Source organism: Paroedura picta, chromosome 1 (assembly GCF_049243985.1).
Source record: "Paroedura picta isolate Pp20150507F chromosome 1, Ppicta_v3.0, whole genome shotgun sequence".
NCBI lineage: Eukaryota > Metazoa > Chordata > Lepidosauria > Squamata > Gekkonidae > Paroedura > Paroedura picta.
Genome location: NC_135369.1, coordinates 2,103,623 through 2,131,587, shown reverse-complemented (window position 1 = coordinate 2,131,587; position 27,965 = coordinate 2,103,623). Strand labels below are relative to the sequence as shown.

The window sequence follows — 27,965 nt, the reverse complement described above, 5'->3', positions numbered from 1 at the left end:
TTTTGTCCCTGGGCAGCCGGCCTCTGTCCCCCGGCCGGAGCCACCTTAAAAGCCACTCTGCTGCTTTCTGTCCAGCGGGCATTTGGGGATCTCCTGACTCCTCTCCACGGGAGGGGGGGGTCTGGGGCTGGGGGGGATCAGAGCCTGACCCTCCCGGCCTAGGCAGAGGACCACCAGGGACCGGCACTGACCCCGCTCTTCCACGGCTCTCTGGCCCCTGCTTCTGCTCACCTGTCCGAAGATGCTCTGGGCCTCCCTCCTCCTACAAGGCGTCTCTTTCGCTTGGGCTGCCAGCACAGGTAAGATCCCTCTCCTGCCCCGTTGCTCCCCCCTTGGGTTTTGCTGCTCCCCAGGGACCCCTGTGGAAACCTCTTGGGAACGCTTTGGCCTTACGCCTGTATTTGTTTGACTAAAGTCGTCTTAATCACAGCTGCTGGATAGCTTGAAAAAGAACAGTGTTCCCCCACCAAGAGCCCTCGGAAAGATTGCAGCTGGCCCTACGGGGCATCCCTGAGGCCTCTGCTGTCTTGCCGCGGTCAAGCCTCCATGTTCAGTAGTAGTCAGCGTCTGAATTTAGCCTGGAGAGGAGATGACTGAGAGGGGATTTGATCACCGTCTTCATTTAAAAGGCTGCCAAATAGAGGATGGAGCAGAATTGTTCCCTTTTGCCCCGGAGGGACAGACCAGAACCAATGGGATGAAATTAATTCAATATAAATTCCGTCTAAACCTCCGGAAGAAGTTCCTGACAGTCAGTGCGGTTCCTCAGTGGAACAGGCTTCCTTGGGAGGTGGTGGGTTCTCCATCTTTGGAGATTTTTAAGCAGAGGCTGGAGAGCCATCTGATGGAGAGGCTGATTCTGTGAAGGCTCAAGGGGGTGGCAGGTGACAGTGGAGGAGCGATTGGGATGTGAGTGTCCTGCACAGTGCAGGGGGTTGGACTAGATGACCAGGAGGCACCTTCCAACTCTGTGATTCTAGATTCCCTCTCAACATCTGGAAGAAGTTCCTGACAGTGAGAGTGGTTCCTCAGGGGAACAGGCTTCCCCGGGAGGTGCTGGGTTCTCCATCTTTGGAGATTTTTAAGCAGAGGCTGGAGAGCCATCTGACGGAGAGGCTGATTCCGTGAAGGCTCAAGGGGGTGGCAGGTGACTCTATGATTCTAGGATTCAATTCCTCCTTCATCTTCTACAACACATAAGATGTCCTTCTAGCCATGCCCAAAGGCAGGAGGGCATGCAAAGGGATCCCTAGCATGGGTTGTTCATAGGGATGCCGGCCTCCAGGTGGGGCCTGGGGATCCCCTGGAGTTCCTGAGCATCTCCAGACTACAAAGATCAGTTCCCCTGGAGGAAAGGGCGACTTCAGATTCTGTGGCTCCAGGAATTTTCCAACGTGGATATGGCAGCCCTACTCCCCCATCCTTGGGGTGGGGGTGGGGGTGGGGGGCTGGGCGCCCTAGCTGTTAATCATTCCACCACATTGACATGGTGGGGTGGGGAGCTGATTCAGCACTGTCCTTCCCCCACGGAGATTTTCATTCCAGTGTTGCTAAGTCCGCCTGAGACTTCTGCAGCTATTTCCTGTCCTTCATGGAGATCTGTCCGCTGGCTCGGCCTGTGCAGACTCCTGGGGGAGACTCTGTGTGAGTCTGTGCAAGGCAAGCTCAGCAAGAGTCTAGCAGTGCCTTAGAGCAGGGCAGGCCTAGAGGCCGTACCAGCCCCGAGAAGCCCCCTGGGGAAGAGTCTGGGACAAAGGAGCTTGAAGCTGGTTCCTTCTTTGTGAATGCAATCAGAAACATTGAGGAGAGTTTGACATTTCTGGACCCCTCAAAAAGGTTTGGACCTGGGGGATGGAGGTCACAGTCAACATGCGTAGGGCTGGCCTGCACTGCACCACCAGCTGACTTTTTCAGTCTCCCCCCCACCCCCACCCCCACCCCCGAAGAGGACTTTTGGAAGGTGGATACTGAAAGTGTCCTGCAACCCTCTGAGTTGGGAAATACATATTTTATTTATGGATTTTTATTCCCGCCTCTCCCAGAACCGGCTCATGGTGGGTTACAAAGGTCCATAATCTGAAAACCCCAATAAAACCTTATTAAAATATCAAAACCAGGACATGAAATTACAAAAAAGCTTTAGGGGCAGAGCCTGGGAAGGGCAGAATGTGGGGCGGGGAAGGACCTCAGGAGGGCATCACAGCCGGGAGCCCCCCCCCTCCAAAGCAGCCGTTTTCTCCAGGGTGATCTCGAGATTTACTTCAATAGGAAAAAATATCCAGGTGCCCTCTGAAAGTTGGAAACCAGGCCTGCAGGAGTCAGCAATGCGATCCCATGGAGAAGTTCTCTTGCGCAGAGTATGCTCCTCAAGAGCGCTAGGGAAGAACTGCCCCATGTCATGCCTGGGAGGAAGGAGGGGGGCATTCACTCTAGTCCAACCCCATGTGCCCAGGGCAGCATGCTCACTCACAACCCTCTTGCTCCTCCACTGTCACCTGCCACCCCCCTGAACCTGGAGTTGGTTTTTATATGCTGCTTTCCTCTACCAGGAGTGTCAAAGCGCTTTACAATCACCTTCCCTTTCCTCTCCCCACCACAGACACCCTGTGAGGCAGGTGGGTCTGAGAGAGCTCTGATAGGACTGCTCTGTGATAACAGTACTATCAGGACTGTGACTAGTCCAAGTTCACCCAGCTGGCTGAATGTGGAAGAGGAGCTGAAGGGCTGTCCTATAGAAGATGGAGCAGAGTTGTTTTCTGTTGCCCCAGAGGGTCGGACCAGAACGAATGGGTTGACATTAATTCAGAAGAATTTCTGGCTAAACCTCCGGATGAAGTCCCTGGCAATCAGAGTGGTTCCTCAGTGGAACAGGCTTCCTCGGGAGATGGTGGGTTCTCCATCTTTGGAGGTTTTTAAGCAGAGGCTGGAGAGCCATCTGACGGAGAGGCTGATTCTGGGAAGGCTCAAGGGGGTGGCAGGTGACAGTGGATGAGCGATAGCATTGTGGGTGTCCTGCATTGTGCAGGGGGTTGGACTAGATGACCCAGGAGTTCCCTTCCAACTCTATGATTATATGAAACCTCCGGAAGAAGTTCCTGACAGTTAGAGCGGTTTCTCAGTGGAACAGGCTTCCTCGGGAGATGGTGGGTTCTCCATCTTTGGAGGTTTTTAAGCAGAGGCTGGAGAGCCATCTGACGGAGAGGCTGATTCTGGGAAGGCTCAAGGGGGTGGCAGGTGACAGTGGATGAGCGATAGCATTGTGGGTGTCCTGCATTGTGCAGGGGGTTGGACTAGATGACCCAGGAGTTCCCTTCCAACTCTATGATTATATGAAACCTCCGGAAGAAGTTCCTGACAGTTAGAGCGGTTTCTCAGTGGAACAGGCTTCCTCGGGAGGTGGTGGGTTCTCCATCTTTGGAAGTTTTTAAGCAGAGGCTGGAGAGCCATCTGAGGGAGAGGCTGATTCTATGAATTTAGGCAGATGATTGTGAGTGGGTGGGGAGGAAGGGATGTGCCAGGGTTTGTCTCTTGTGGCCCTTCCTTGCAGATCCAGGGAATTGCTGATGGCCACTGTGGGACGGGAGGTGAATTCCCTCCAGGCTAGGCTGGATTCTGGAGATTTTTGGTGGGGGGGAATCACTTGGGCATGAAATTGGGGTCGCTGTGTCTATGATTCCAGGTGTGGGGAATCAAACGCAGCTCAACAGATTCAAAGCACCCACTCTTAACCACTACACTACGCTGGCAATGCAGGGGTTAAAGTACCACGCTAGATTCTGGGGCAACCAGTTTGAAATCTCTTCTTTGCCAGACAAGTTTGCTGGAGGGCCTTGGGCTAGTCCCACGCATGCAGCCTAGCCTACCCCACAAGATTGTTGTTGGGAGGACATATCAGATAAGCCTTGAGGCTGTTGGGGAGCAAGGGGAGATTATAAATGAAGTAGTGACCGGAATCCATGGAAGAGCCGTGTCCAGCCACCAGCTCAGGTCCCTCAGCTCCACAAGGGCAGCATTTTCCGCATGTGCAGGCGGGAGTCTCCCGGCCCTGTGGGAGGAGCTGCTGTGAGCATCAATCACGGGCCCCAATGGGATGCCGGTTTTCCTGTGCCTTTTCCTGTGCCTGCCCAGTGGGCTTAGAGGCCTGGCAAGGTTAGGTGGTGCTTAAGAGAGCCAGCTTGGTGTAGTGGTTGAGAGCGGCAGCTTCTCATCTAGCGAGCTGGGTTTGATTCCCTGCTCCCCCACAGGGTGACCTTCGGCTAGTCCCAGTCCTGTTGGAGCTGTTCTCACAGAGCACTAATGTCAGAGCTCTCTCAGCCCCACCTCCCTCCCAGGGTGCCTGTGGTGGGGAGAGGGAGTGTTAGACGCATGGGATCGAACGAACCCAGGACTGAACTGAGAACCCCAACTTATATACAATTGCAAACAATGGATCTTCCCGCCAGCACAGGCTATTGGTTTAAACTGACTGGATTCCGAGATGGGGATCTAGCAGCATGTGTGAAATTCGCCAGATATTGTTCTAATGTTTTATTCTGCACATGAAAGCTTATATCAACTTTGTTGGCCGTCATGGTGCCTCTGGACCCCATCTTTGTTCAGTTAGTATTAGAGTTCGCTCTACCCCACCCCCTCCGCTGCTCCCTAACATTTTGGGCTTGCAGCAGCCATTTTGTCCTGGCGTGTCCCACCCTGGGTTGGAATTCCAAAGCCCCCCTCCCCAGGCTCAAAAAGGCCGGAGAGCCCCAAATGAAAGAGGTTGTGCAAACAGCGGCCATTCACGGCATTTTAGCAAGACAATAGCCGAGTCCAAAGGGACACAAAAACAGGCCAGATGGGCCCAGCCTCAGGAAGCAGGCCCAGCGGGGGTCCTCTGAGACACGGCCACGAGGTCCGCCTGAGTCCCACGGAGGGATTCCTTCCTGGGATTAGTCACACTCTTCAGGGAGCCTGGGCCATCTGGCTGGCCAAAGCAACACAATGAGCAGTGCAGAAAGGATGGAAAAGAACACAGCGCTTTGCTCTTTGCAGTTCAGATTGTCCGCCGATCCTGCAGTCACAACATTTCGATCTAGGGAATGATTGGTCAGTCGCAAACACAGATGCAATCACTTCCACCCGTCTCCATCGCCTGATAAACACCAACGAGAGGCCTGCAGGATTTGACCTGCCACATAAAATATGGAAGATGGCTAAGAGAACACAAACAGGTTTGGGCAGCTGTGCAGACCCAATGGGGCCAAACACCGGGGTATGGTCTGCACCGGGCTTTTTACCCACTCCCCGTTCAAATGAATCCCCTCCCGTCTACATTGAATTCGATTTCCACTTTGATTTGGGGCGCTTTAAATTTTCCCTCTGCAACATGCATGATTCCTGGTGACCCTACCTTTTCCCCGCAATATCCAGAAGTGGATATAAGTCTCAATATTTGAAGAAGAAAAACAACGCCATCATTAAGAGTGTAGATTTCTGCTTTTTGTGAATTAGCTCATTGCTCGGTGCCTGGTAGCAAATCAGTCTTCCCTGATTGGCCAGGGTGTCAGTTCAAAGACTTCCTGGTTCCCAGTTGCAAGGCTTGCCTTAAAGTGACTGCGCTCCAGATGGACTAACTTCTCTCAGCAGAGATTTGCCTCTTGGATTTATTTCCCCCTCCTCTACTGTCTCCAATTCTCCACCCCTCCCCCACCTCATTCAAGAAAAGAAAGAGATTCCTCCTGTGCTTGGATCCTCTCCCCAATCTGAGCTTCCCCAATCAAGTGCAGAACACTTTCTGTTCCATTACAGGCCATGGGCATCTGGAGAGGCATGGTTTGGCCACCCCTGATCAACGCTAACTACGTATCTTCTCTGATCCTATAGGTCATTCCGCACACACTGTTGAATCAGGCACCCTACAGATTCCAGAAGGCATCAAGGGATGTAGGAAGGTGTAGCTTGGGTTTAGGATTCCACGTTAAGCAGAAGATGGCTCCCAATCTGGACAGTCTGGCCACGCCACGCACTGTCCACAGACCTCACGTTAATACTTGGCTGTGCCTCATGTCGGTTTGGTTTCCGGATTTCCACAAGTTAAGTCCTCCTGGGTTGCCTATCAGATGTCCCACCCTGTTGCGTGTCCCCACTCACCCTGGGTAACCCTCCTTGAGTCTGAGAAAGGGGGAAGGGATATATAATGTAAATAAATATCCCGGTCTACCCAATGCGGCTTCTCTTCTCTTCTCTGGAGAAGAGCCTAATGCTGGGAGCAATTGAGGGCAAAAGAAAAAGGGGACGACAGAGAATGAGGTGGCTGGATGGAGTCACTGAAGCAAACTTAAACTCCGGGGAATGGTAGAGGACAGGAAGGCCTGGAGGATCATTGTCCGTGGGGTCGCGATGGCTCGGACACGACTTCGCACCTAACAACAACAAAACCCAATGCGGCTTCCTCCCTGGGAAGAGACTTGAGGATTGCACGGGGGATGTCAGCTCTCATCCCAGTGGCGATGCCAGCCTCCAGGGGACCCCTGGAAATCCAGCTCCTCTCCAGACTACAGAGATCAGTTCCCCTAGAGAAAGTGGCTGCTTGGGAGGGGGGACTCTAGGCCACTGCAATCTCCCCACACTCCACCCCCAGATCTCCAGAACTTTCTTGGCCTGAATCAGGCAACCCACCCCCCCTTCCCCCAAGGGATGCCAGCCTCCAGGTAAGACCTGGAAACCCCATGGATCATCTCCAGACCACAGACTACAGAGATCAGTCCCCCTGGAGAAAATAGATGCTTTGGAGGGGGGTGGGTCTCCATGGCATTGGACCCCACTGGGCTCCCTGTCCCCCCCCCCAAATCTCCAGGAGTTTCCCATTCTGAACCTGGCACCCTTAAGGCCCAAGCTTTTCCCTCTCTTGGATGGGGGTGGGGAGAGGAGAGAGACTCTCCTTTCGCCTAATCTGTCCTCACCCTTCAGGAGTAATTTTAGAAACCACGTGAGGGGCCTCTTATCTGAGGACACCTCCCTCTGCCCGGGGACGGCTGGCCTTTTGGGGGCAGAAGAATTGGGGTCCTGCTTCTCTCCTCGATCAGCACTGGCTCTGATCTGGCCCTTTGCTCTCGACTTGACGGGGTGGGGAGATTCTGGGGGAGAAATATTAACGCACTGATATATTTGGAGCAAGAGCTAAAACACCACCATTTCAAAGCTGTCATCGGAGAAGACGTTTTTGCTCTGCTTCTCTCAGCTACAATGAAGGGGGGGGGGAGTGACCTTCTCCCAAACGGATGAAGGGCGGGTCGAAAAGGACAGGACCTCAAAGCAGCTGCCTCCCTGCAGAGCCTAGACGCAGGCATTCTAGATGTCCATGGACCACAATTCCCATGAGCCCCTGCCAGCGGCTCATGGGAATTGTAGTCCATGGACATCTGGAACACCACCCTTTAGCCACCCCTGGAGAGGAAGATTGACTTACTGGGATCCAAAGCCCGCCTCCACACTGGAATCCGCCCTGTGGTTCCAGGGCCCACCCACTCAGCGAGCCTGGGACTTGCCCTGAAGAGATCTGAGTTCGAGTCTCAGCTCAGCAATAGACTCTAGACCTAGGGCTGCCAAGTCTGGGTTTGGAAATACCTGGAGATTTGAGGGCAGAACCTAGGAGGGTGGGCTTTAGGGGGAAGGGGCGTTGGTAGGATACACTGCCACCATGCTGCCCACCTTCTCCTAGAGAAGTGGAATGGGTGTTTTAAATGAAGAAACGAGACCCAGCTTGGTGTAGTGATTCGGAGTGCGGACTTCTAATCTGGCGAGCTAGGCTTGATTACCTGCTCCTCCTCCACATGCAGCCAGCTGGGTGACTCTGGGCTAGTCACAGCACTGATAAAGCTGTTCTGACTGAGCAGGAATATCAGGGCTCTCTCAGCCTCCCCTCCCTCACAGGGGGTCTGTTTTGGGGAGAGGAAAGGGAAGGTGACTGGAAGCCCTTTTGAGACTCCTTCAGGTAGAGAAAAGCATTGAGCAGGGGGTGGGACTCTAGGATTCTATGGGTCTAGTTCTGTCATGGAAGGGGCTGCCTAAGGAGGTGGGGAGCTCCCCCTCACTGGCCGTCTTCAAGCAGCGGCTGGACAGATCCTTCTCCTGGATGCTGGAGGCTGATCCTGCACTGAGCAGGGGGTGGGACTGGATGGCCTGTAGGACCCCTTCCCACTCTGGGATTCTGGGAGTCTAGTTCAGCAGGGGAATGGGCTGCCTCAGGAGGTGGGGAGCTCCCCCTCACTGGCCATCTTCAAGCAGCCACTGGACAGGCCCTTCTCCTGGATGCTGGAGGCTGAGCCTGCACTGAGCAGGGGGTGGACTAGATGGCCTGCATGGCCCCTTCCCCCTCTAGGATTCTAGGAGTCTAGTTCAGCAGTGTAAAGGGCTGCCTAAGGAGGTGGGGAGCTCCCCCTCACTGGCCATCTTCTAGCAGCGGATGGACAGATCCTTCTCCTGGATGCCTGAGGCTGATCCTGCACTGAGCAGGGGGTGGACTAGATGGCCTGCATGGCCCCTTCCCACTCTGGGATTCTAGGAGTCCAGTTCAGCAGGGGAAGGGGCTGCCTAAGGGGGTGGGGAGCTCCCCCTCACTGGCCGTCTTCAAGCAGAAGCTGGACAGATCCTTCTCCTGGATGCTGGAGGCTGATCCTGAACTGAGCAGGGGGTGGACTAGATGGCCTGCATGGCCCCTTCCCACTCTAGGATTCTAGGAGTCTAGTTCAGCCGTGGAAGGGGCTGCCTAAGGAGGTGGGGAGCTCCCCCTCACTGGCCGTCTTCAAGCAGCGGCTGGACGGATCCTTCTCCTGGATGCTGGAGGCTGATCCTGAACTGAGCAGGGGGTGGACTAGGTGGCCTCTAAGGATCCTTCCTACTCTAGGGTTCTAGGATTCTATATTTCTGCTTCTGGGTCAGAGCTCATTTTAACATCAGCCGTGTGTCCTGTGGAACTGTCTGAAGCTGTCTTGACTGTCCCTTCTCTTTTTCATTTGCAGGTTCCCACTGGACCTATGAAGGTAAGGGAACAGCGATTTCCCTGGATTTCCTTTTCTGAAGCTGAAATTCCTTCATTCGGACCCCCTTCAGCATGCCATAAGCTGCCTTCCCCTCATGCCGGGGTGTGGGTCCCTGAGGGCTGCTGCTTACATCCCATCCTGAGCCAGGCTCTGCCCTCCAGCCCGGGGGTGGTGCTCCTTCAGGGCTGTTAGGATATGGGGAAGGGGATCCTGGACGTGGCCAAGAGTGCCTTTCCCAGGATCTTGTATATCTGAAAATGCTGCGAAGGAGCAGAGGATGCGTAGGCAGGTTAGAAGGTCCTCCTTGGCCCGTGGGGTTGGCTGGGCAAAGTGAAACTGAGTTGGGACTGGGCCTCAATGGAAGAGCCTCTCCTTGGCAAGCAGAAGGTCCCAGCCAGGTTTGGTCTCTGGCATCTCCAGTTGAACGGACTGCAGAGTGGGTGATGTGAAAGACCTTGTCAGTGGTCGCCCCATGCCTCTGGAGCATCCTCCAGGAAGAGGTTGGGGGGCTGCCCCCTGCCTTTCCCGCACTGTCTGCAAAACAGAGGCGTCTTGGAGAGCTTAGGGCCAATGAGAGCCTGGCAGGTGGGAAATGCCTCTTGGCAGGACAAAGGCATGGTTTTTAAACTAGTTTTACTGTTTAAAAAAGCCTATCGTTTTTATGACACTGTTTCTGAGTGCTGGTGCCTGCCTTGGACCCTGAGATGCTCAGGAGAAAGGTGGGCAGAGAAATATTTTAACTAAACAAATCATTGGCCCCCCCTCCAATTGGTTGGGCAGGGCGTCGCTTTAGGAAAGGGGGCGTGTCAAATGGGCCATGGCTTCATCCAAGTGGCCAGCTCAAGGCCTGGACATTTGGGGGCGGAGCCTGCAGAGGGCGGGGCTTGGGGAGGGGAGGGGCTTCAGTGCCATGGAGTCCAGCGGGCAAGGGGACCATTTTCTCCTGGTCATCTGTGCCATGTGGGGAGCAGTGGCCATAGTGGGAGATCTCCAGGTGCCTCCTGGGAGTTGGTCACCTTGGCACCAGGGGAGGCCACACGAGACCTGTGGTTCTTTACGTGGCATCCTCAATGTATGGAATAGGGTCGCCAACCTGCAGGCGGGGTCTGGAAATCTGGAATTACAACCAATCACCAGAGAAGAGGGTTTGGTGGAGGAAAGGACCCTTTGGCAGATGAACTCCAGGTCCCTCCCCTTCCTCTCAGGCTCCCTCCCATGGATGCCAGCCTCCAGGTGGGACCTGGGGAGCCCCCAGTATTGCTACTCCTCGCCAGACTACAGAGACCAGTTCCCCTGGAGGAAACGGCTGCTTGGGAGGGGGGATTCGGTGGTCTTGGGCCCCAATTGGGTCATTGTCCTCCCCAGGCTCCATCCCCCAGGTGTTTCCCAGTCTAGATCTGGCAAAAAAACACCCAACCCCCCCTAGGGATGCCAGCCTCCAGCCCCGAATTACAGCTCATTTCCAGGCTGCAGTTCCCCAGAAAGTGGATACATTGGAAGGGGGGGCTCTATGATATCGCACCCCATTGTGGACTCTCCCCTCCCCAGGAATTGCCCAGCATGGATCTGGCCACCCTCCTCCCCCTTCTCCTGCCAGTGGCGACCCGGCCACCCTCCCCCCTCCCCCCCAAACCTCCGGGAATTCTGCTGGACCTTCCCTTGCTTCCCGAGGAAGCCCTGGTGGGCTCTCTTGTGGGCCCTGGTGAGGACAGGCCAGAAGCTTTCCCTTTGCGCTATGAATGCTCCGTCATGCGGCATGCTGGCCTGGGTGCCGGCTAGCTTCCCCGGCTGAAAGCCCTCGTGTCACAAGCCCAAAGGGGCCCCTGTTGCTCCAAGCCCTGCCAAGCTCGGCCAGGCGTGCTTGATCCTCGTGGGCACGGGGAGGGCGAACCTAATCCCCTCGAATGACGCAAACAAAGCCCTGGGGGAGGCCGGGGAGGGCTTGGCGGGGGCCAAGGGAGCGGCTGCAACCGTGGGAGAACTCCGGATGCCGCCTGGAGGTTGGCAACCTTAGGCTCAGCTCTCCAGGGCCTGGTCTGGTTCACCAAACTTTACAGGGGAGGGGCAGGAGACAGAGAGCAGCAGCAGCAGCAAGCGCATGGACATCCCCCCCCCCCTGCACACATGCACGTGGGGGAAGACCAGGGAGTCAGAAGGGGAGCCAGATCCCAGAAGGGGAGCCAGATCGCAGAAGGGGAGCCAGATCGCAGAAGGGGAGCCAGATCCCAGGTGTGAACAGCATCTGGAAGACTGAGAGGCCCTTGGGCATCTCCTGGGGCTCTCCAGGGCGTCCAACGGATCCTCTGACTGCAGCAATCGGTTCCCCCTGCAGAAAAGGAGGGCTCTCCGGCAGCCTCCCCCTCCCACGAGAACCACCACCGATCTGTCCACCCACCAGTCTGTCACAGTTAAAACAGGAGGGTCTTCTCACCATGTTTGTGCCATTCAGTTACTCTTCTCCTGTTAGGACTGTATTGCTGTTGTTCAATTTATCATGTCATCCATACTGTTTTTTCTCTCCAGTTCCATGTAAACCACCCTGAGCCTCAGGGGAGGGCGGTATATAAATATAAAATAAATAAACAAACATTTGCCTTGCCAACCTCCCGGTGGGGCCTGGACCTCTCCTGAGCTGGGCTCCGTTCCCTGCAGAAAGCGGCTGCTGAGGAGGGTGGGCTGGATGGCCGCTGTGTCCGGGGGCTCCCGCCTCCTAATCCGCCCCACCGGACTGGCTTCCTTGGCCAGGGCAGAAGCTCCGGGGTCTCTGGGCAGACTGCCACGCTGCTCACTGCCCAGAGGAGAGGACGCCCCAGCAGCAGCCCATTGTGAGGGGCAGAGAAAAGCGCAAGGGGGGAGGGGAAATGGGGCCGGATCCAGCAAGTCCGTTCTTCTGACTGCCCCTTTCCCAGGAGCCCCCCTTCCCTTCCCTTCCCTTCCCTTCCCCCGGGGCTTTGGGGTCTTTCCCGGTGCAGCCGCAGGCAGCAGTGGGTTGGGGGCTGTGGAGACGGGCCCTGGAGGGGTTTTATTACCCCCCTTTTGCATCAAAAAGACAGGGCGGTGCCCCCACTTCGCAGGTCAGTGGGATGGCCACTGCACCGGGCAGGCCAAACAAGCCGCTTTATCCTTGCTTCCCCGCTTGGAAACAATCCTTCCCTCCAGCCGGCCTGGCGAGGCCCCTGCCAGCAATTTGCATTCGGAGGCGAAGGAGCGTGCATTTTTCCCGGCCTCCCCGCCGCCCTCCGAGGGGACAAACGGTGCCAGGATTCTGTCCCGCAGAGGGAACCGCCCTGGCCTGTTTGCTGGGGATGCCAGCCTCCAGGAGGCATCTGGAGGTCCCCTGGTATTCCAGCTCATCTCCCGACTACAGAGATTAGTTCCTCCAGAGAAAAGGCCTACTTTGGAAAGGAGAATGTGTGTCTTACCCCACTGAGGTTCAGGGATGCCAGCCTGGGGATCCCTTGGAATTACAGCTCAACTTCAGACTAGAAGAATAATAATTGGTTTTTGTACCCCACTTTTCACAGCCCGAAGGAGTCGTAAAGTGGCTTCCAATCACCTTCCCTTCTTCTCCCTATAACAGGCACCCCACGACGTGGGTGGGGCTGAGAGAGCTCTGTGAGAACAGTACTATCAGCACTGTGACTGACCCAAGGTTGCCAAGTTGACTGCATGGGGAGGAGGAATAGGGAAGCAGATTAGGAGTCATCGCTCTTAACCACCCTCCCCCCCATACTGGCTGCCAGTCAGAGAAGATATCTTGACCTTGATGGACCAGAGGTTGTATTCCATGTAAGGCAGTGACGCATGAGAGTTCCATCCATGGCTCAGTGGTAGAACATCTGCTTGGCATGCAGAAGGTCGCAGGTTCAATGCCACAAAACGCTGACTTGGATGGGCCTGGTTGAAGAAGAAGAAGAGCTGGTTTTAATACTCCACTTTTCATTACCCAAAGGAGTCTCAAGGCGGCTTACAATCGCCTACCCTTCCTCCTGCTGCAGCACACCCCCAGCGACATAGATGGGGCTGAGAGAGCTCTAAGAGAACCGCTCTGTGAGAACAGCTCTGAGAGAACTGGGAATGGCTGAAGGGGATGAGGAGTGGGTAATCAGACCTAATACTGCAGATTAGAGGCCTCTGCTTTTAACCACAACACCAAAATGGTCCTCAGTCTGAGGCAGCTTCCTGAATCATAGAATCATAGAGTTGGAAGGGACCTCCAGGGTCATCTAGTCCAACCCCCTGCACTATGCAGAAACTACCTGCCCACCCACAGTGGCCCAAATGATCCCCCACACACACCAAGAATCCCCAGAATCCTGTGTGTGCTTCCTTCCCCTTCCAAAGCTTCTCCACTCCTTCTGTCTTCTGCAGGGGCCCATGGACAAGAGGGCTGGCAGGATGTGTTCCCAGACTGTGGGGGGACGGCGCAATCCCCTATCGACATCCAGACAGAGTCCGTCCGATATGACCCCTCCCTGCCTCCGGTGGAGCCCGAGGGATACCGCAGCCCCGGGAGTGAGAAACTGACCCTGCAGAACAACGGGCACACAGGTGAGGCTCACCTGGGACGCAGGATTTGCCCCGCTTCTCGTAGACGTCTTGGTGGCTCTGGTTTCGATGGCCAACTCTGGGTTAGGGTGTTGGGGGAGGAGCCTGAGGAAGGCGGGGCCACGGGGTATAAAGCCACGGAGGGAGGTGCGGCCACGGGGTATAAAGCCACAGAGTCCCCCTTCTGAAGCGGCCATCTTCTCTGGGAGAGTGGATCTTTGCCGCTGGGAGATCAATTGTAATCCCAAGAGAACTCCAGCTACCACCTGAAGATTGCAACCCCATCTACTCTCCATGGGGAGTTGAAACTCAAGTGAGTGACGGGGCTCTTTAGTCCACCTGAAGAATCTTCCATGGCTACACTCTAGGCATGCAACATCTATGGTACTGGGGGAGCCCCTTTGCCATGTTGCTGGAGCATTGAGGCTCCACCTAACCCAAGAATGCAACCACACTCCCCAGCGGCTAAGAATCAGAGGTAGACTGCCCCTAAACATGAAGGATCCATGCATCACAAATTTAAGACCAACAAGGATTTATTCAAGGCGTGAGCTTTCAAGTGCAAGCACTGTTCCTCAGACTATTAATTTGTCAATTTGTTAATCGCCTTGGTGGCCCTTAATTGGGCAGAAAGCGAAGGCTGGCAGGGGCTCATGGGAATTGTAGTCCATGCACATCTGGAGAGCCGCAGTTTGACTACCCCTGGTCTATGGGGTAGTGTGCAGAAGAAACATCTTCAGTTTAGTACAATGCACCAAAACGTGGACCGGTTAATTACACGTTTTCATAAGGTTTCCTCAAGTGGCTTAATTATTTGTTAATTTACAAAATTCAGATGACAGTTTACATGTTGCCACAAGAGACAATTTATCTGTAATCTCTGGCATAAATACAGCATTTCAGTCAATTGTTTCAGGAAAAATATGGACGAATTTTTTTTTGTGGGGGGAGACCGAGTAATAGTGGCACAGCCTACAGATCTGGGGACTAACGGGCTCCTGGCCTCTCTCTCCCGCAGTGCAGATGTCCCTGCCCCAGACTATGCGCTTGCACGGCCTGCCCAGGGTCTACTCGGCAGTTCAGCTGCACTTCCACTGGGGTAGCCAGAGGCACACGGGGGGCTCAGAGCACCAGCTGGACGGCCGGGCCTTCCCCGCGGAGGTGAGTGGGACAGCCCCCGCCCCATCCCTGTAAGAGCAGCCAAAGTGCCCTCAGGGCCAGCAGCCTGATTCCAGGTCTTGCATCCCACCGGACCCTCCCCCAAACCGCCTAGGTCAGGATTTCTCAGTCAGGGTTTCCTGATGGCGGCCCTGGAAGCGTTTCCAGAATGGGTGGGAGTTAATGAATTATTTACATACTAGGGGCCAAGACTGTTGCATTCAGGAGTACAACAGGCGCTAGATTGGGAGGGGGGGGTGGAAGAACTCTGCGGACGGCCTCCCCCTCCCCCAGGACCCGGAAAGGCTGCAGGCTGGAGGCCCCCAGGAAGGGAACTCACCGGCAGGGGCAGCTCTCACCCAGCAGGGATCTGCAGCCTCCGAGCCTCAGAGGGAAGTGGACGGACGAAGGATGGTCAGGGGTGAGGGACGGAAGGCGATTGGCTGGCCGCTGGACAGACAGGCAAGCCGGTTGGGGGAGGAGGCATGCAGGGGCGGGACGGCTGCCTTGAGTGGGGTCTCCTAGGCATTACCAGAAATATATTATGAGGAATAGATATTTAAAATGTGTTACACATTTATTGCGTGATATGATTGTATATAGTCCTGTCAACCTGCCCCCCCCCCGAAATGGCCACTGGAATGGGGGTGGAGAGGGGAGGGGCCCCAGGTGGGCGTGTCCACAGCTCTGCTTCCCAACCCTCTTCTGCATGATTGTGCCACTTCTGGGGGTTCTTGGCGCCTGAAGGATGTTTCAGGGGTTTCTCAAGGGTAGAAAAGTCAAGAAAGGCTGGCCTAGATCCTTTGTCTCTTACCTTTAACTCCGCAGCTGGAGAAAAATGGCTGGGGGAGGGACTACTGAGGTCCTTCCCCCACCCCAGGTCATAGAATCATAGAGTTGGAAGGGGCCATAGAGGCCATCTAGTCCCACCCCCTGCTCAACGCAGGATCAGCCCAAGGCATCCTAAAGCATCCAAGAAAAGTGTGTATCCAACTTTTGCTTGAAGACGGCCAGTGAGGGGGAGTTCACCACCTCCTTAGGCAGCCTATTCCACTGCTGAACTAATCTGACTGTGCAAAACTTTTTCCTGATATCTAGCCTATATCGTTGTACTTTAAGTTTAAACCCATTACTGCGTGTCCTCTCCTCTGTAACCAACAGAAACAGCATCCTGCCCTCCTCCAAGTGACAACCTTCCAAATACTGAAAGAGGGCTATCATGTCCCCTCTCAACCTCCTTTTCTCCAGGCTGAACATTCCCAAGTCCCTCAACCTATCTTCATAGGGCTTGGTCCCTTGGCCCCAGATCATCTTCGTCGCTCTCCTCTGTAACCTTTCAATTTTATCTACATCCTTCTTGAAGTGAGGCCTCCAGAACTGCACACAGTACTCCAGGTGTGGTCTGACCAGTGCCGTATACAATGGGACTATGACATCTTGTGATTTGGATGTGATGCCTCTTTTGATACAGCCCAAAATGGCATTCGCCTTTTTTACCGCTGCATCACACTGTCTGCTGGACTTTATTCAAGGTCCCACCCCCAAATCTCCATGAATGCCCACCCCAGAGCTGGCAACCCTGGCTGCTGGAACCAAGTAATAATTTGGCCATCCTGGCTTCCTTGGGCTGCGCATGAAGGTCTTTCACCCAACAGAGCAAAGGAGAAACGTGGTTAGAAGGTCACTCCAAGAGCAGCAGATAAGCTGCATTCGAGTCTTCAGCTACCTTCATTGGGCACCAAGGGTTGCCAACCTCCCAGGAGGTCCTGGAGACATAGCCCCAGGCCGGCTTTGGAGGCTGGACTCCATCAGGCACCATAGGCTGCCGAAATCCCCTCTTTTTCGGCTTGGCAGGATTAAGGGCCCCCTCACGTTCCCACAGGGCAGTGTGGGATTAACCGGGGCAATCTGGGACAGGGACAATAAAGTGGGGGGGGTGCAGCCCTTCTCCATCGCTGGCCTGGCGAAGCGCCTGAGCTGACCTGGCAGCACGGGGTCCGTAACCGGATTAAGGCGCACGGGAAAGTCCTCCAGAGCCAGGAGGTTTGCGGGCAAAAGAGGCCTGAAACTTTTCAGGGCCCTCCTCTCCCACTGGGTGGCATCGAGCCCACCCCTGGCAGAGAGCCCAGCCGGCTGGTCTCCTGCACGAGCCCCGTGAATGGGAACGGGAGCAGAGCAACCACACGGCCCAGGCAGCCACCCTGCTCTTGACTGCCTGGCTGGTCCCCAGCCCCCCTCCCCCAGCCCAGGCAGAGGTGGCAGACTCAGAGAAACCTGCTGAACTAGACTCCTAGAATCCCAGAGTGGGAAGGGGCCATGCAGGCCATCTAGTCCCACCCCCTGCTCAGTGCAGGATCAGCCTCCAGCATCCAGGAGAAGAATCTGTCCAGCCGCTGCTTGAAGACGGCCAGTGAGGGGGAGCTCCCCACCTCCTCAGGCAGCCCCTCCCCCTGCTGAACTAGACTCCTAGAATCCTAGAGTGGGAAGGGGCCATGCAGGCCATCTAGTCCCACCCCCTGCTCAGTGCAGGATCAGCCTCCAGCATCCAGTAGAAGGACCTGTCCAGCCGCTGCTTGAAGACGGCCAGTGAGGGGGAGCTCCCCACCTCCTTAGGCAGCCCCTTCCACTGCTGGACTAGACCCCTAGAATCCTAGAGTGGGAAGGGGCCATGCAGGCCATCTAGTCCCACCCCCTGCTCAGTGCAGGATCAGGCTCAAGCATCCAGGAGAAGGATCTGTCCAGCCGCTGCTTGAAGACGGCCAGTGAGGGGGAGCTCCCCACCTCCTTAGGCAGCCCATTCCACTGCTGAACTAGACTCCTAGAATCCAAGAGTGGGAAGGGGCCATGCAGGCCATCTAGTCCAGCCCCCTGCTCAACGCAGGATCAGCCTCAAGCATCCAGGAGAAGGATCTCCTTAGGCAGCCCCTTCCACTGCTGGACTAGACCCCTAGAATCCTAGAGTGGGATGGGGCCATGCAGGCCATCTAGTCCCACCCCCTGCTCAGTGCAGGATCAGCCTCCAGCATCCAGGAGAAGGATCTGTCCAGCCGCTGCTTGAAGACGGCCAGTGAGGGGGAGCTCCCCACCTCCTCAGGCAGCCCCTTCCACGGCTGAACTAGACTCCTAGAATCCTAGAGTGGGAAGGGGCCATGCAGGCCATCTAGTCCACCCCCTGCTCAGGGCAGGATCAGCCTCCAGCATCCAGGAGAAGGATCTGTCCAGCCGCTGCTTGAAGACGGCCAGTGAGGGGGAGCTCCCCACCTCCTTAGGCAGCCCCTTCCACCGCTGAACTAGACCCATAGAATCCTAGAGTGGGAAGGGGCCATGCAGGCCATCTAGTCCACCCCCTGCTCAGTGCAGGCTCAGCCTCCAGCATCCAGGAGAAGGATCTGTCCAGCCGCTGCTTGAAGACGGCCAGTGAGGGGGAGCTCCCCACCTCCTTAGGCAGCCCCTTCCACCGCTGAACTAGACCCATAGAATCCTAGAGTGGGAAGGGGCCATGCAGGCCATCTAGTCCACCCCCTGCTCAGTGCAGGATCAGCCTCAAGCAAAAAAGGCTTGGGATAATAAATACAAGACTCTGGCTTATAAGTTCCTGATCTGCAGGAGTTCTTTTGAAATGTTCCCTTTCTCCCCTTGGCAGGTTCACATTGTCCATTTCAACTCAGAGAAATACGCCAACCTGAGCGAGGCGAAGCATCAGGCCGACGGGCTGGCTGTGCTGGGCATCTTTCTGGAGGTGAGCTGCTGCCCTCAACACAATTCCAGAAGGCCCATTTTGGAGACTTGGGGGCTTCCACAGGTCCCTCTTTCTCCCCCTCACGTCTTTTCCTCCTCATGCCTCTGCCAGTTTAGAATTGCTTTGTAGAAGACTCTGAGTGTCATATCTAAGAATACGACAAATTTAGAAGAAGGGTTGGTTTTTATATCCCAGTTTTCACTACCTGAAGGAGTCTCAAAGCAGCTTACAGTCACCTTCCCTTCCTCTCCCCAGTCAAGCAACATATCCTGCTGGCAGAGTGTAAATATACTCGAGGGTGGAGCACCAAGATGCTTAAAAGTATAATATAGTTTTATTTAGAAGAGAAACAACTTTGCAAAAAGAGAGGAGAGTCTTCACTGGCTAGCTTGTTTTTGTATTCATTCTGCCTGTTCTATCCTGGAGGCAAGTGTTCAAAGGAGCAGGAAGTTTGCAGTTCAGCCAATCAGGCAGAGATTATTCAAAAAACACCAGGAAGCTCCAGTTCTATGCTAAATGCATATCTCCTCTGATGCCTTTGAATTATGCACACTACAGAGCCTGCACCTTCCCACATGTAAGTGGGAAGTGCTGCAGAAATCTCAGCCTACACGAGCATTAAAATCTTGTTACTTTATCTGTCTGGCAGGTTGGCAGCTCAGAGAACTTTGCCTACAGCAACATCCTCGACCATTTGGAAGATATCAGTCATGCAGGTGAGATGCCCGTCACAAACCTGAAAAGCAGGCTGGATGTAGGCACACATAAGAGAAGCCCTGTTGGATCAGGCCCTTGGTCCCTCCAGTCCAACACTCTGTGTCATGCAGTGGCCCAAGCCCAGGGTCCATCAAGAGGTCCACCAGCAGGGCCAGAACTCCTAAAGCCCCCTCAAGCACCAAGAAAGCAAAGCATCTCTGCCCCAGACAGAAGAACCCAAGAGAATCCATGCTGGATCAGGCCCATGGTCCCTCCAGTCCAACGCTTCCGTCCTAAGGTTCCACCCCCCAAATCTCCAATTTCCTAACACAGAGCTGGCAACTGACAACCATTGCTCTGAAGCATATGCCCCTTCTGGGGCCTGGAGGGCCTGGAGTCTCAACAGAACCCAAAATGAACCAGAACAAAGACATGGCCTTCATGTTTGGATGTTTCATCCTCTCTCTCTCTCTCTCTCTCTCTCCTCCACGCCCCCCTCCCTGAACTTGTCAGAACAGGAAATCTCTCTCTCGCCTTTCAATGTCCGAGACCTCCTTCCGGCACACTTGGGCCACTACTTCCGCTACAACGGCTCCTTGACCACCCCGCCCTGCTACCAAAGTGTGCTGTGGACAGTCTTCCAACAGCCTGCCCACATCTCTGCCTCCCAGGTATGGATCCCTCCAGCCCTCCAGCCCTCCACTTCCCTTCGGCTGGGATCCCACAGCCCTTGGAGAAAGGAGCATGCTTCTTCCGGCATGTCTTCCAGAGAGCTTTGGAGACATCACTGTGCTACGAGGTTATGTTGTTTTGATAGAAAGCCACAAAAGGGGCAGGGGTTCTTCCAAGGAATTCTGGGAAATGTATTTGGGGCAGTGCTGAGAAATACATACACGAAGTCTCCACAGGCATACCTAGGATTCTTTGGTCAGGATCTCAGCCATGAGATCTACCTATCATCCATCCATCGTCTGTCTGTCTGTCTGTCTGTCTGTCTGTCTGTCTGTCTGTCTGTCATCCATCCATCCATTCTAAAAATATAGAAAATACAATTTTATAATAGATACAAAAATGCAGCCCTTTTCACCCAGTACCTATCTAAAAAAACATACATTACATACATAGCAATACTGTTAGTTTGATGGACTTGGGTGAGTAGAGAAGGAGGGAGGTTCGCAGAAATTCAGATGCGCTCTGAGAGCCCAGGGATTTTTCTGACCTGGACTGGTGAAACACGTTACCCAATAAAATCAGGACCCTGCAGGACCTAGGACAGTTCCGCAGGGCCTATGAGTTATTCTGCTGTGCCTGTGGTTGAAGGCCCAGGCCCTGGTTTGAGTTCTTCGGTTGGGGATCCTGAGCAGATTTTGAGGCCAAGGCCTTCCCCAGGGGCCACCCAGATCCTCTGCAGGGCCAGCCACAGGGCAGAGAGGCCGAGGCCTTCCCCTGAGAAGACCCTCAGAAGAGCCCTGCTGGGTCAGGCCAGGGAGGGTCCCTCCAGTCCAGCCCCCCGTCTCCCCCAGGGGCCAGCCAGTTCCTCTGCAGGGCCAGCCACAGGGCAGAGGGGCCGAGGCCTTCCCCTGAGAAGACCCTCAGAAGAGCCCTGCTGGGTCAGGCCAGGGAGGGTCCCACCAGTCCAGCCTCCCGTCTCACCCAGGGGCCAGCCAGTTCCTCTGCAGGGCCAGCCACAGGGCAGAGAGGCCGAGGCCTTCCCCTGAGAAGACCCTCAGAAGAGCCCTGCTGGGTCAGGCCAGGGAGGGTCCCTCCAGTCCAGCCTCCCGTCTCACCCAGGGGCCAGCCAGTTCCTCTGCAGGGCCAGCCACAGGGCAGAGAGGCCGAGGCCTCCCCCTGAGAAGACCCTCAGAAGAGCCCTGCAGGGTCAGGCCAGGGAGGGTCCCTCCAGTCCAGCCTCCCGTCTCACCCAGGGGCCAGCCAGTTCCTCTGCAGGGCCAGCCACAGGGCAGAGAGGCCGAGGCCTTCCCCTGAGAAGACCCTCAGAAGAGCCCTGCTGGGTCAGGCCAGGGAGGGAACATCTCCTCCAGCATCCTGTCTATCACAGAGGCCAACTGGTTCCTCTGAAGGGCCAAGAACAAGAGCAGAGAGGCCGAGGCCTTCCCCTGATTTCATCTCCTGGTTGTGGGATCCTGAGGATTGGTGCTTCTGAATATGGGCGTTCCCCTCAGTCACTGTCACCAGTCACCAGACTTATCTAACCTCCTCTTAAAGCTCCTGTGGCCATCACTACATCTTCTGGCAGCAAATTTCACATTTTAGTGAAGAAGTATTTCCTTTTGTCCTCCTGCCCATCAGCTTCCTTGGATGCCCTCCAGAGAGGGGGAGAAATTTCTCTTAGTCCTCTCTCGTTTCTCCTCCCCTTGGTCATCTCTTGTCTCAGCAGGAAACCCCCAGACTCTTTGGCCTTTCCTCCTAGGGAGGGGCTCCGAGCCCCTCCTCCTTTTGCTCACACTCCAACAGTCTCTGAGGTGTCTCCACCAGGGTCCCTAAAAGGGGGTGACCTTTTGTTTGTTTGTTTTGCCGTCAGCAGAGTGAGGTTTCCTTTCTCTTTCAGCTGGAGAAACTGCAGAAATCTCTTTACTCCTCCGAAGAGGAAGAAATCCCGCCCATGCCTCTCGTGGATAACTTCCGGGCGACTCAAGGCTTGAACAACCGCCTGGTCCTCTCCTCCTTCCCGGCAGGTCAGTGCACTGAGATCGAGGTGGGAACAGCGGGGATGGGGGTTGTGTGTCATAAAGCTCAATAGGTTTACTCAGGAGTAGGGATGCCAGCCTCCAGGTGGGAGCCAGGATTCAGGGGGGAAATTAGAGCAAATCTTCATGGAAGAAGAAGAAGAGGTGTTTTATCTACCCAATTTTTCATGACCCAAACGAGTCCCAAAGCTGCTTACAAGCATCTTTCCCTTCCTCTCCCCACAACAGACACCCTGTGAGTTAAGTGGGGCTGAGAGAGCTCCATAAGAACTGCTTCAGGAGAACAGCTGTAAGAGAACTGTGACTGGCCCAGGGTCACCCAGCTAGCTACATGTGGAGAAGGAGCGGGAAATGAAACCTGGCTCTTAACCACCATGCTGGAGGAGCGGATGGGTTAGCGTGTCCAGAGCAGCAGAAAAGAGCCAGAGTCCAGAAGCAACACTTGGGGCAGAGGAAGAAATGAGCCGTGACTCCGGAAAGCTCCTCCGCAGACACAAGTGTTGTTAGTCTTGAAGGTGCCCCTGGACTCTGGATTCTGGAAAGCTCCTCCCCTGCCCCCGATTTGGTTAGTCTTCCGGGGGCTCCTGGCCTCTGGCTCTCTTCTGCAACTGCAGACAGCCTCACTCGGCCACCCACCTGGACCCACCTGAAGAAGGGACCCATTCCCTGACAGAATGAGGATCCATACCACATTTTACCAACTTGTCAACAAGACAGGCATAATGGGGTCTAATGCACCAGAGCCCACCTTGCAAAGCCGCCATCTTCTCCAGGGGAAGTGATCTCTTGTCGCCCCACTCATAACCCCAGGAAATCTCCAGCCATCACCTGGAGGCTGGCAACCCCAGGACCTGGCTGCACAGGAGCAGTCGTCTTTGAGACTGGTGGATGTGACAGAAGGGCACCTTCCCTTCCTCACCGCTGCAGCCGAAAGGGTTTGAGAAGCAACTAGTTCGAAACACAGCCGCTGGCTTATAAACTCGTGCTCATCCGATGGAGCATCCTAGATTTGAGTCGAGCCACACCTCTACAGAGTCAACTAGATCCTGGAGGGTACAAAATCCCAAGAGCCCACGTCTCTTCCTCAGATGCAAGTCAGGACGGAGGCAGGAGACCAGAGATGCCGGACGGTTTGGTGGGGGATCACTGACCGCTCGTGTTCCCACCCGCCTGACCTGCTGCGTGCAGAAAGGGTGACGAGTCTGTGTGCAGCCTGAACATCTTCGGGTTCCAATCCCTAGTAGCCAGCAGAGATTCTCACAGAGGACAGCCATGGACCGGCAGGGCGAGACTGTCCTCTGGTGGAGAAAGAGAGTCGGTTCCACTCAGCCCCTGGGAACGCTCTGCTGGAGCTCTGGTCCAGATTCCCCCGTAGAAGCCCACAAGGGCTTCTGGTTCCCCATGCGCTTGCAAAGTGAAGTTGACATCGACTGCCCCACAACTTTGCAGCCCATAGGGCAGGCACCTCAGGACCAGCTCAGAGCACTTTGCCATCCTATATAGGGGTGGGCACAAAGCGGATCACGACCCGGGAGAGCCAGCATGATAAGAGCAGCGGATTCTAATCTGGCGAGCCACGTTGGATTCCCTGTTTCTCCTCCAGCTGGGTGACCTTGGGCTCCCCACAGCGATATCAGGGCTCTCTCAGCCTCACCTCCCTCACAGGGCGTCTGTTGTGGGGAGAGGAGAGGGAAGGCGATTGTAAGCCGCTTTGGGTAGAGAAAAGTGGCATATAAGAACCAACTCTTCTTCTTCTTCAGTAATCTCAGGGCTCTCTCAGCCTCCCCTCCCTCACAGGGTGTCTGTTGTGGGGAGAGGAAAGGGAAGGTGATTGGAAGCCCCTTTGAGCCTCCTTCGGGTAGAGAAAAGTGGCATATAAGAACCAACTCTTCTTCTTCTTCAGTAATCTCAGGGCTCTCTCAGCCTCCCTCCCTCACAGGGTGTCTGTTGTGGGGAGAGGAAGGGAAGGCGATTGGAAGCCACTTTGAGCCTCCTTCGGGTAGAGAAAAGTGGCATATAAGAACCAACTCTTCTTCTTCTTCAGTAATCTCAGGGCTCTCTCAGCCTCCCCTCCCTCACAGGGTGTCTGTTGTGGGGAGAGGAAAGGGAAGGTGATTGGAAGCCCCTTTGAGCCTCCTTCGGGTAGAGAAAAGTGGCATATAAGAACCAACTCTTCTTCTTCTTCAGGAATCTCAGGGCTCTCTCAGCCTCTCCTCCCTCACAGGGGGTCTGTTGTGGGGAGAGGAAGGGAAGGCGATTGGAAGCCCCTTTGAGACTCCTTTGCGTAGAAAAAAGTGGCATCAAAGAACCAACTCTTCTTCTCCTTCAGTAATCTCAGGGTCAGGCCAGGGAAGGAAGCAAAATGGGTCTCTAAAATGGCTGACAGCACAACAGACTGGCCCAAGCCTGGCTGGTTCTTTTTGGGGATTCGGGGTCCTTTAGGTCCGTGGGTTCTATGGAACAAGGAGGCGCAGAGTCGAATCGAAATCCTAAAGAAGAAGAAGAAGAAGAAGACGAAGACGAAGACGAAGACAAAGAAGAGTTGGTTCTTATATGCTGCTTTTCCCTACCCGAAGGAGGCTCAAAGCGGCTTATAGTTTTCCACTTTATGCCCACCCCTAATAGCGTCCTCTTGTCTGTTCCGGGGGTCTGGCTTAGACCGGGCAGGGGGGGGGGGTGCAGGTCCAAGGATGAAGACTTGTGGAGCTTGGCCAGAGAGCTGGCCTTGAGGAAGCTAAGCTGGGCCAGGGCCTGGGGATGTTTCTAAAGCGGCATATAAATCCCCACAAGAGACTGATGATGGCTGCAGTTCCAATCAGAACATTTTCCTGCAGAACATTTTCCTGCTTAAAGCTGGAGAACTCTGGGAGGTCCTTCTGGAGTATATTTGTTTGTCCCCCTCAGTATCGTCCCCCAACAAGCCCCGTTCCTTGGAGCTTTTGGGCGTTCCCATTCAGTTCACCTGGCGGAAGGTGGCTCAAGAGCAGTAGGCCCTGCTGAGACCCCCCTCCTCAATCCCCACCCTCCTCCGGCTCCGCCCCCAAATCTCCAGGTATTCCCCCGGCCGGAGCAGGTAGCCATGGTTGATGCCTAGCCATGGTCCCAGAGAGTGTTTCAGGTGGGGAAGAGCATGAGAAGGCAGATCTCTTCTGACAATTCTTTCTCTGGCCACTTTCTTTTGCAGGGCCTTCTGGATATTCTGCAGGTACCGTCTGACCTCTTGTTTATTGCCTGGGGGGTGGGGGTGGTATAGGACTGTGTTATCGTTTGGGGTAGAGGAGAAGAAACTTGAGCAGAGCAGCAGGGGAAGGAGGGAGGAAGCCCCCGGTTGGGTGGGGGCTAAGGGGAAAGGAAGAGTTCCTGGTAGGAGGGGATCCAAGGAGGAAGGTTGCTTGCTACTGGGGGAAGGACAGAATTTGGCCATGGAACGAGGCTTTTCTCTACTGCCTGAAGCACAAAAGGGACCCCCCCTCATCCAATGGGACACAAGAGGCTCCCTGAGGCCACAGTTAGAACTAGCTGTGTGTGGGAGACAAGCATTGTGTGCGTTAGAGCAGGGGTAGTCAACCTGTGGTCCTCCAGATGTCCATGGACTACAATTCCCATGAGCCCCTGCCCGCAAACGCGGGCAGGGGCTCATGGGAATTGTAGTCCATGGACATCTGGAGGACCACAGGTTGACGACCCCTGCGTTAGAGTGTTTAAACAGACTGCTGGTGGTTGTGGGTTTTCTGGCCTGTGTGGTTGTGGTCTGGTAGTTTTAGGTCCTGATGTTTGGACAGTAACTGTGGTTGGACATAGAAATCAATCTGGACAGAGAATCCTACTTGAAGTCACAGAACTACTGGACATCACCAACACCGCAGACAATACAGGGAAATTCACAAATACCAACAGAAAAAAAAACACAGAGGGAACTTTAAAAATACCTTGCAACAGTTCATCAGATAAGACAGACAAGACCTTGACTAATAGGATGCTTGCTTTAGGATGCTTTGGGCTGATCCTGCGTTGAGCAGGGGGTTGGACTAGATGGCCTGTATGGCCCCTTCCAACTCTATGATTCTATGATTCTATAGACTTTCTAATGAATTCTACGCAGACACAAGAAAACCACTTCCTAATGGACTTGCTAATGAACTCCACTCAGGCACTGGAAAAGAGCTTCCTAGTTCCAGACCATCCCATGGGATATTCCCAGATAAGACAGGAATGTGATGCGTTACAACACTTAACCCACACACAAATATAGCATTGACAAGAAAGCCTTGACATTCCCTGTGAGTGTCAGGCTTTTGGCTTGAGGCCTCTATTGGCTGTGCTGCTGTGATGTCATGGAACTTTTAAATACACTGGAATTTTCATGCACATCCCGACTTACCAGGGAATCGTTGAAGTCTGCATTTTGAGAGGACTTCTTAAAATCTCACGCTGGCCAAGTGCACCCAAGAGGTCAGGGAGCAAGGGGGTTGGGCTGAAGGGAGCGTGCGGAGCGAGTGCGAAATGGACGGAGGCTGGATTCCCACACGGCTCTTGAGCGCCCTGATGCCAGATGGCTTCCCTCGGCCACTTCCGCCCCTCCGTTCACGCCCTCGCCCTCTCCGTGAATAGAACCCGCTTCCTGCTGAAACCTCGCCTTGCCTTCTGCTCCTCCTCCAGGGAAGATCGTGGGCATCATTTTCGGAGTGTTTTTGGGCTGCCTCAGCCTCTTCCTTGCCGGCTGGATCGCGGCAAAAAGAATACGGTGAGACGCAGGCGGAGACGGGAGGCCAAGCGGTCCGGCCTTCCCACAGGAGGTATCCCCCCCCCCCCCGCTAACCGCACTGTGTTGGTTGCAAGAGAGAAGGGGGGAAGGTCTACCCTGTGGGGGGAAACACCCCATAGCCCCGAGACTTGGGGGTTTGGCCTAGACCGACGTGCTCTCGCTCATAGGAGGACTGAGCCTGAGAGTCACCAACACTTTCAAGAATGTCTTGTGGGGAATGAGGAGACGCCCGTCTAAAAACTGGAAGGAGCCCACCCTTGGCCCTGGGAACTGTAGGACATCTATGGGGTGCTTAGAAAATGGGGTGGCTAATGGTGGCAGGAGCAGGGGTGAACAGGGCTGCAAAGAGCAATGCGGAAACGTTTCTTCCTAGTCTCATCCCAGAACTTCTTGTCCTTCTTGTTGTATTTATTAGTCACCCTCCCTCCCCTTTGGTCCCGCAGTGATGGTCCTTGGGCAGTGGGGGCAACTGCTGCCAATCACTGGCTTTGAAAATCTGCACTGTCAATCAAACTCCCAACAACCAATCAGAAGCCTTCCTGAGCAAAAGCCCCACCTGGCTCCGCCCACTTGCTTCAAACACTTTGCGGGAGCCAGAAAAGGAGTGGCGGGTGGGCAGCATGTTGGGGACCCCTGCAGCTGCAGCCTCACGGCTGTGGGCACCCCAGGGCTTCTCCTGCTGTTCTGACGCTTCTCTCCCCCATCCTGGCCCAGGGAGAAGACCATGCAGGACCAGAAGGGCGTCGTCTTCAAATCCTCATCTCCGCGGCCCATTACGGATTAAGCCCTCGGCTGCTCCAGCGCTTGGCTTCCCTCACTTCCATGCAAGAATCGTACAGACTTTTCGGCTGGGGTAGCCCATGAGCACAGCCACTGGAAAGGCGCCCGGCGAAGGAGGCCGAGAGAGCTCAGCCGCCAGCTCTCCCTCCTTCCCTCCCTCCTTTTGCGGAGAGGCGGAAAATTTGGCTCGTGGGAAAGGCCCAGGAGGTGTGAGAAGATCCCACCCACTGGGGGCTCCTTGGCCCCAATTCCAGGAAGGATCCTGCAAACTGGGGCCATCTTGGATGGATACACAGCATGGATGGAGGAAAAGTTGGCTGTATTTAAGCGGGAATCCGGTGTCTCCATCCGCTTTGGCCATGGCCAGCCCAGAGAATTCTCATTTGGTAGCCTTGTATCTGTCAGGTGGCCCTCCCCACCACAGGAACTCGATAATAAAGTGGCATTTTCCGCGTAAGATCATGGCTGCAGAGTTCCCCCAGGGTAGGGAGGGGGACGGGAGGCCTGCTTCCTCAGCAGCTGCCAGAGGGCAAATTTAGATTAACAGAATCATA

At 55.0% G+C, this 27,965-nt stretch overlaps 1 protein-coding gene across 2 annotated transcripts; it reads left to right on the top strand.

Moving 5' to 3' along the window:
• CA14 (carbonic anhydrase 14) lies at positions 1-27,919 on the top strand. 2 transcript variants are annotated; one of them, XM_077319432.1, is made up of 11 exons: positions 1-299; positions 8,997-9,017; positions 13,389-13,568; positions 14,584-14,726; positions 18,367-18,462; positions 19,112-19,178; positions 19,672-19,829; positions 21,728-21,854; positions 25,051-25,071; positions 26,526-26,662; positions 27,346-27,919. In XM_077319432.1, the coding sequence occupies exons 1-10, from the start codon at positions 242-244 to the stop codon at positions 26,612-26,614; spliced, it is 960 nt and encodes a 319-aa protein (XP_077175547.1). In that variant the 5' UTR covers positions 1-241; the 3' UTR covers positions 26,615-26,662; positions 27,346-27,919. The 2 variants fall into 2 exon arrangements, with proteins under 2 accessions (XP_077175547.1, XP_077175536.1); XM_077319421.1 differs by having other exon boundaries at positions 26,526-26,610; positions 27,346-27,917.
• Positions 27,920-27,965: the final 46 nt, after the last annotated feature.

Bases quoted from the DNA above. Each gene is read 5' to 3' on its own strand.
- CA14 (XM_077319421.1), top strand. From the start codon at position 242: ATGCTCTGGGCCTCCCTCCTCCTACAAGGCGTCTCTTTCGCTTGGGCT. The intron at 19,830-21,727 runs GTATGGATCCCT...TTTCTCTTTCAG, and splicing joins CCCACATCTCTGCCTCCCAG to CTGGAGAAACTGCAGAAATC. The intron at 21,855-25,050 runs GTCAGTGCACTG...TTTCTTTTGCAG, and splicing joins CCTCTCCTCCTTCCCGGCAG to GGCCTTCTGGATATTCTGCA.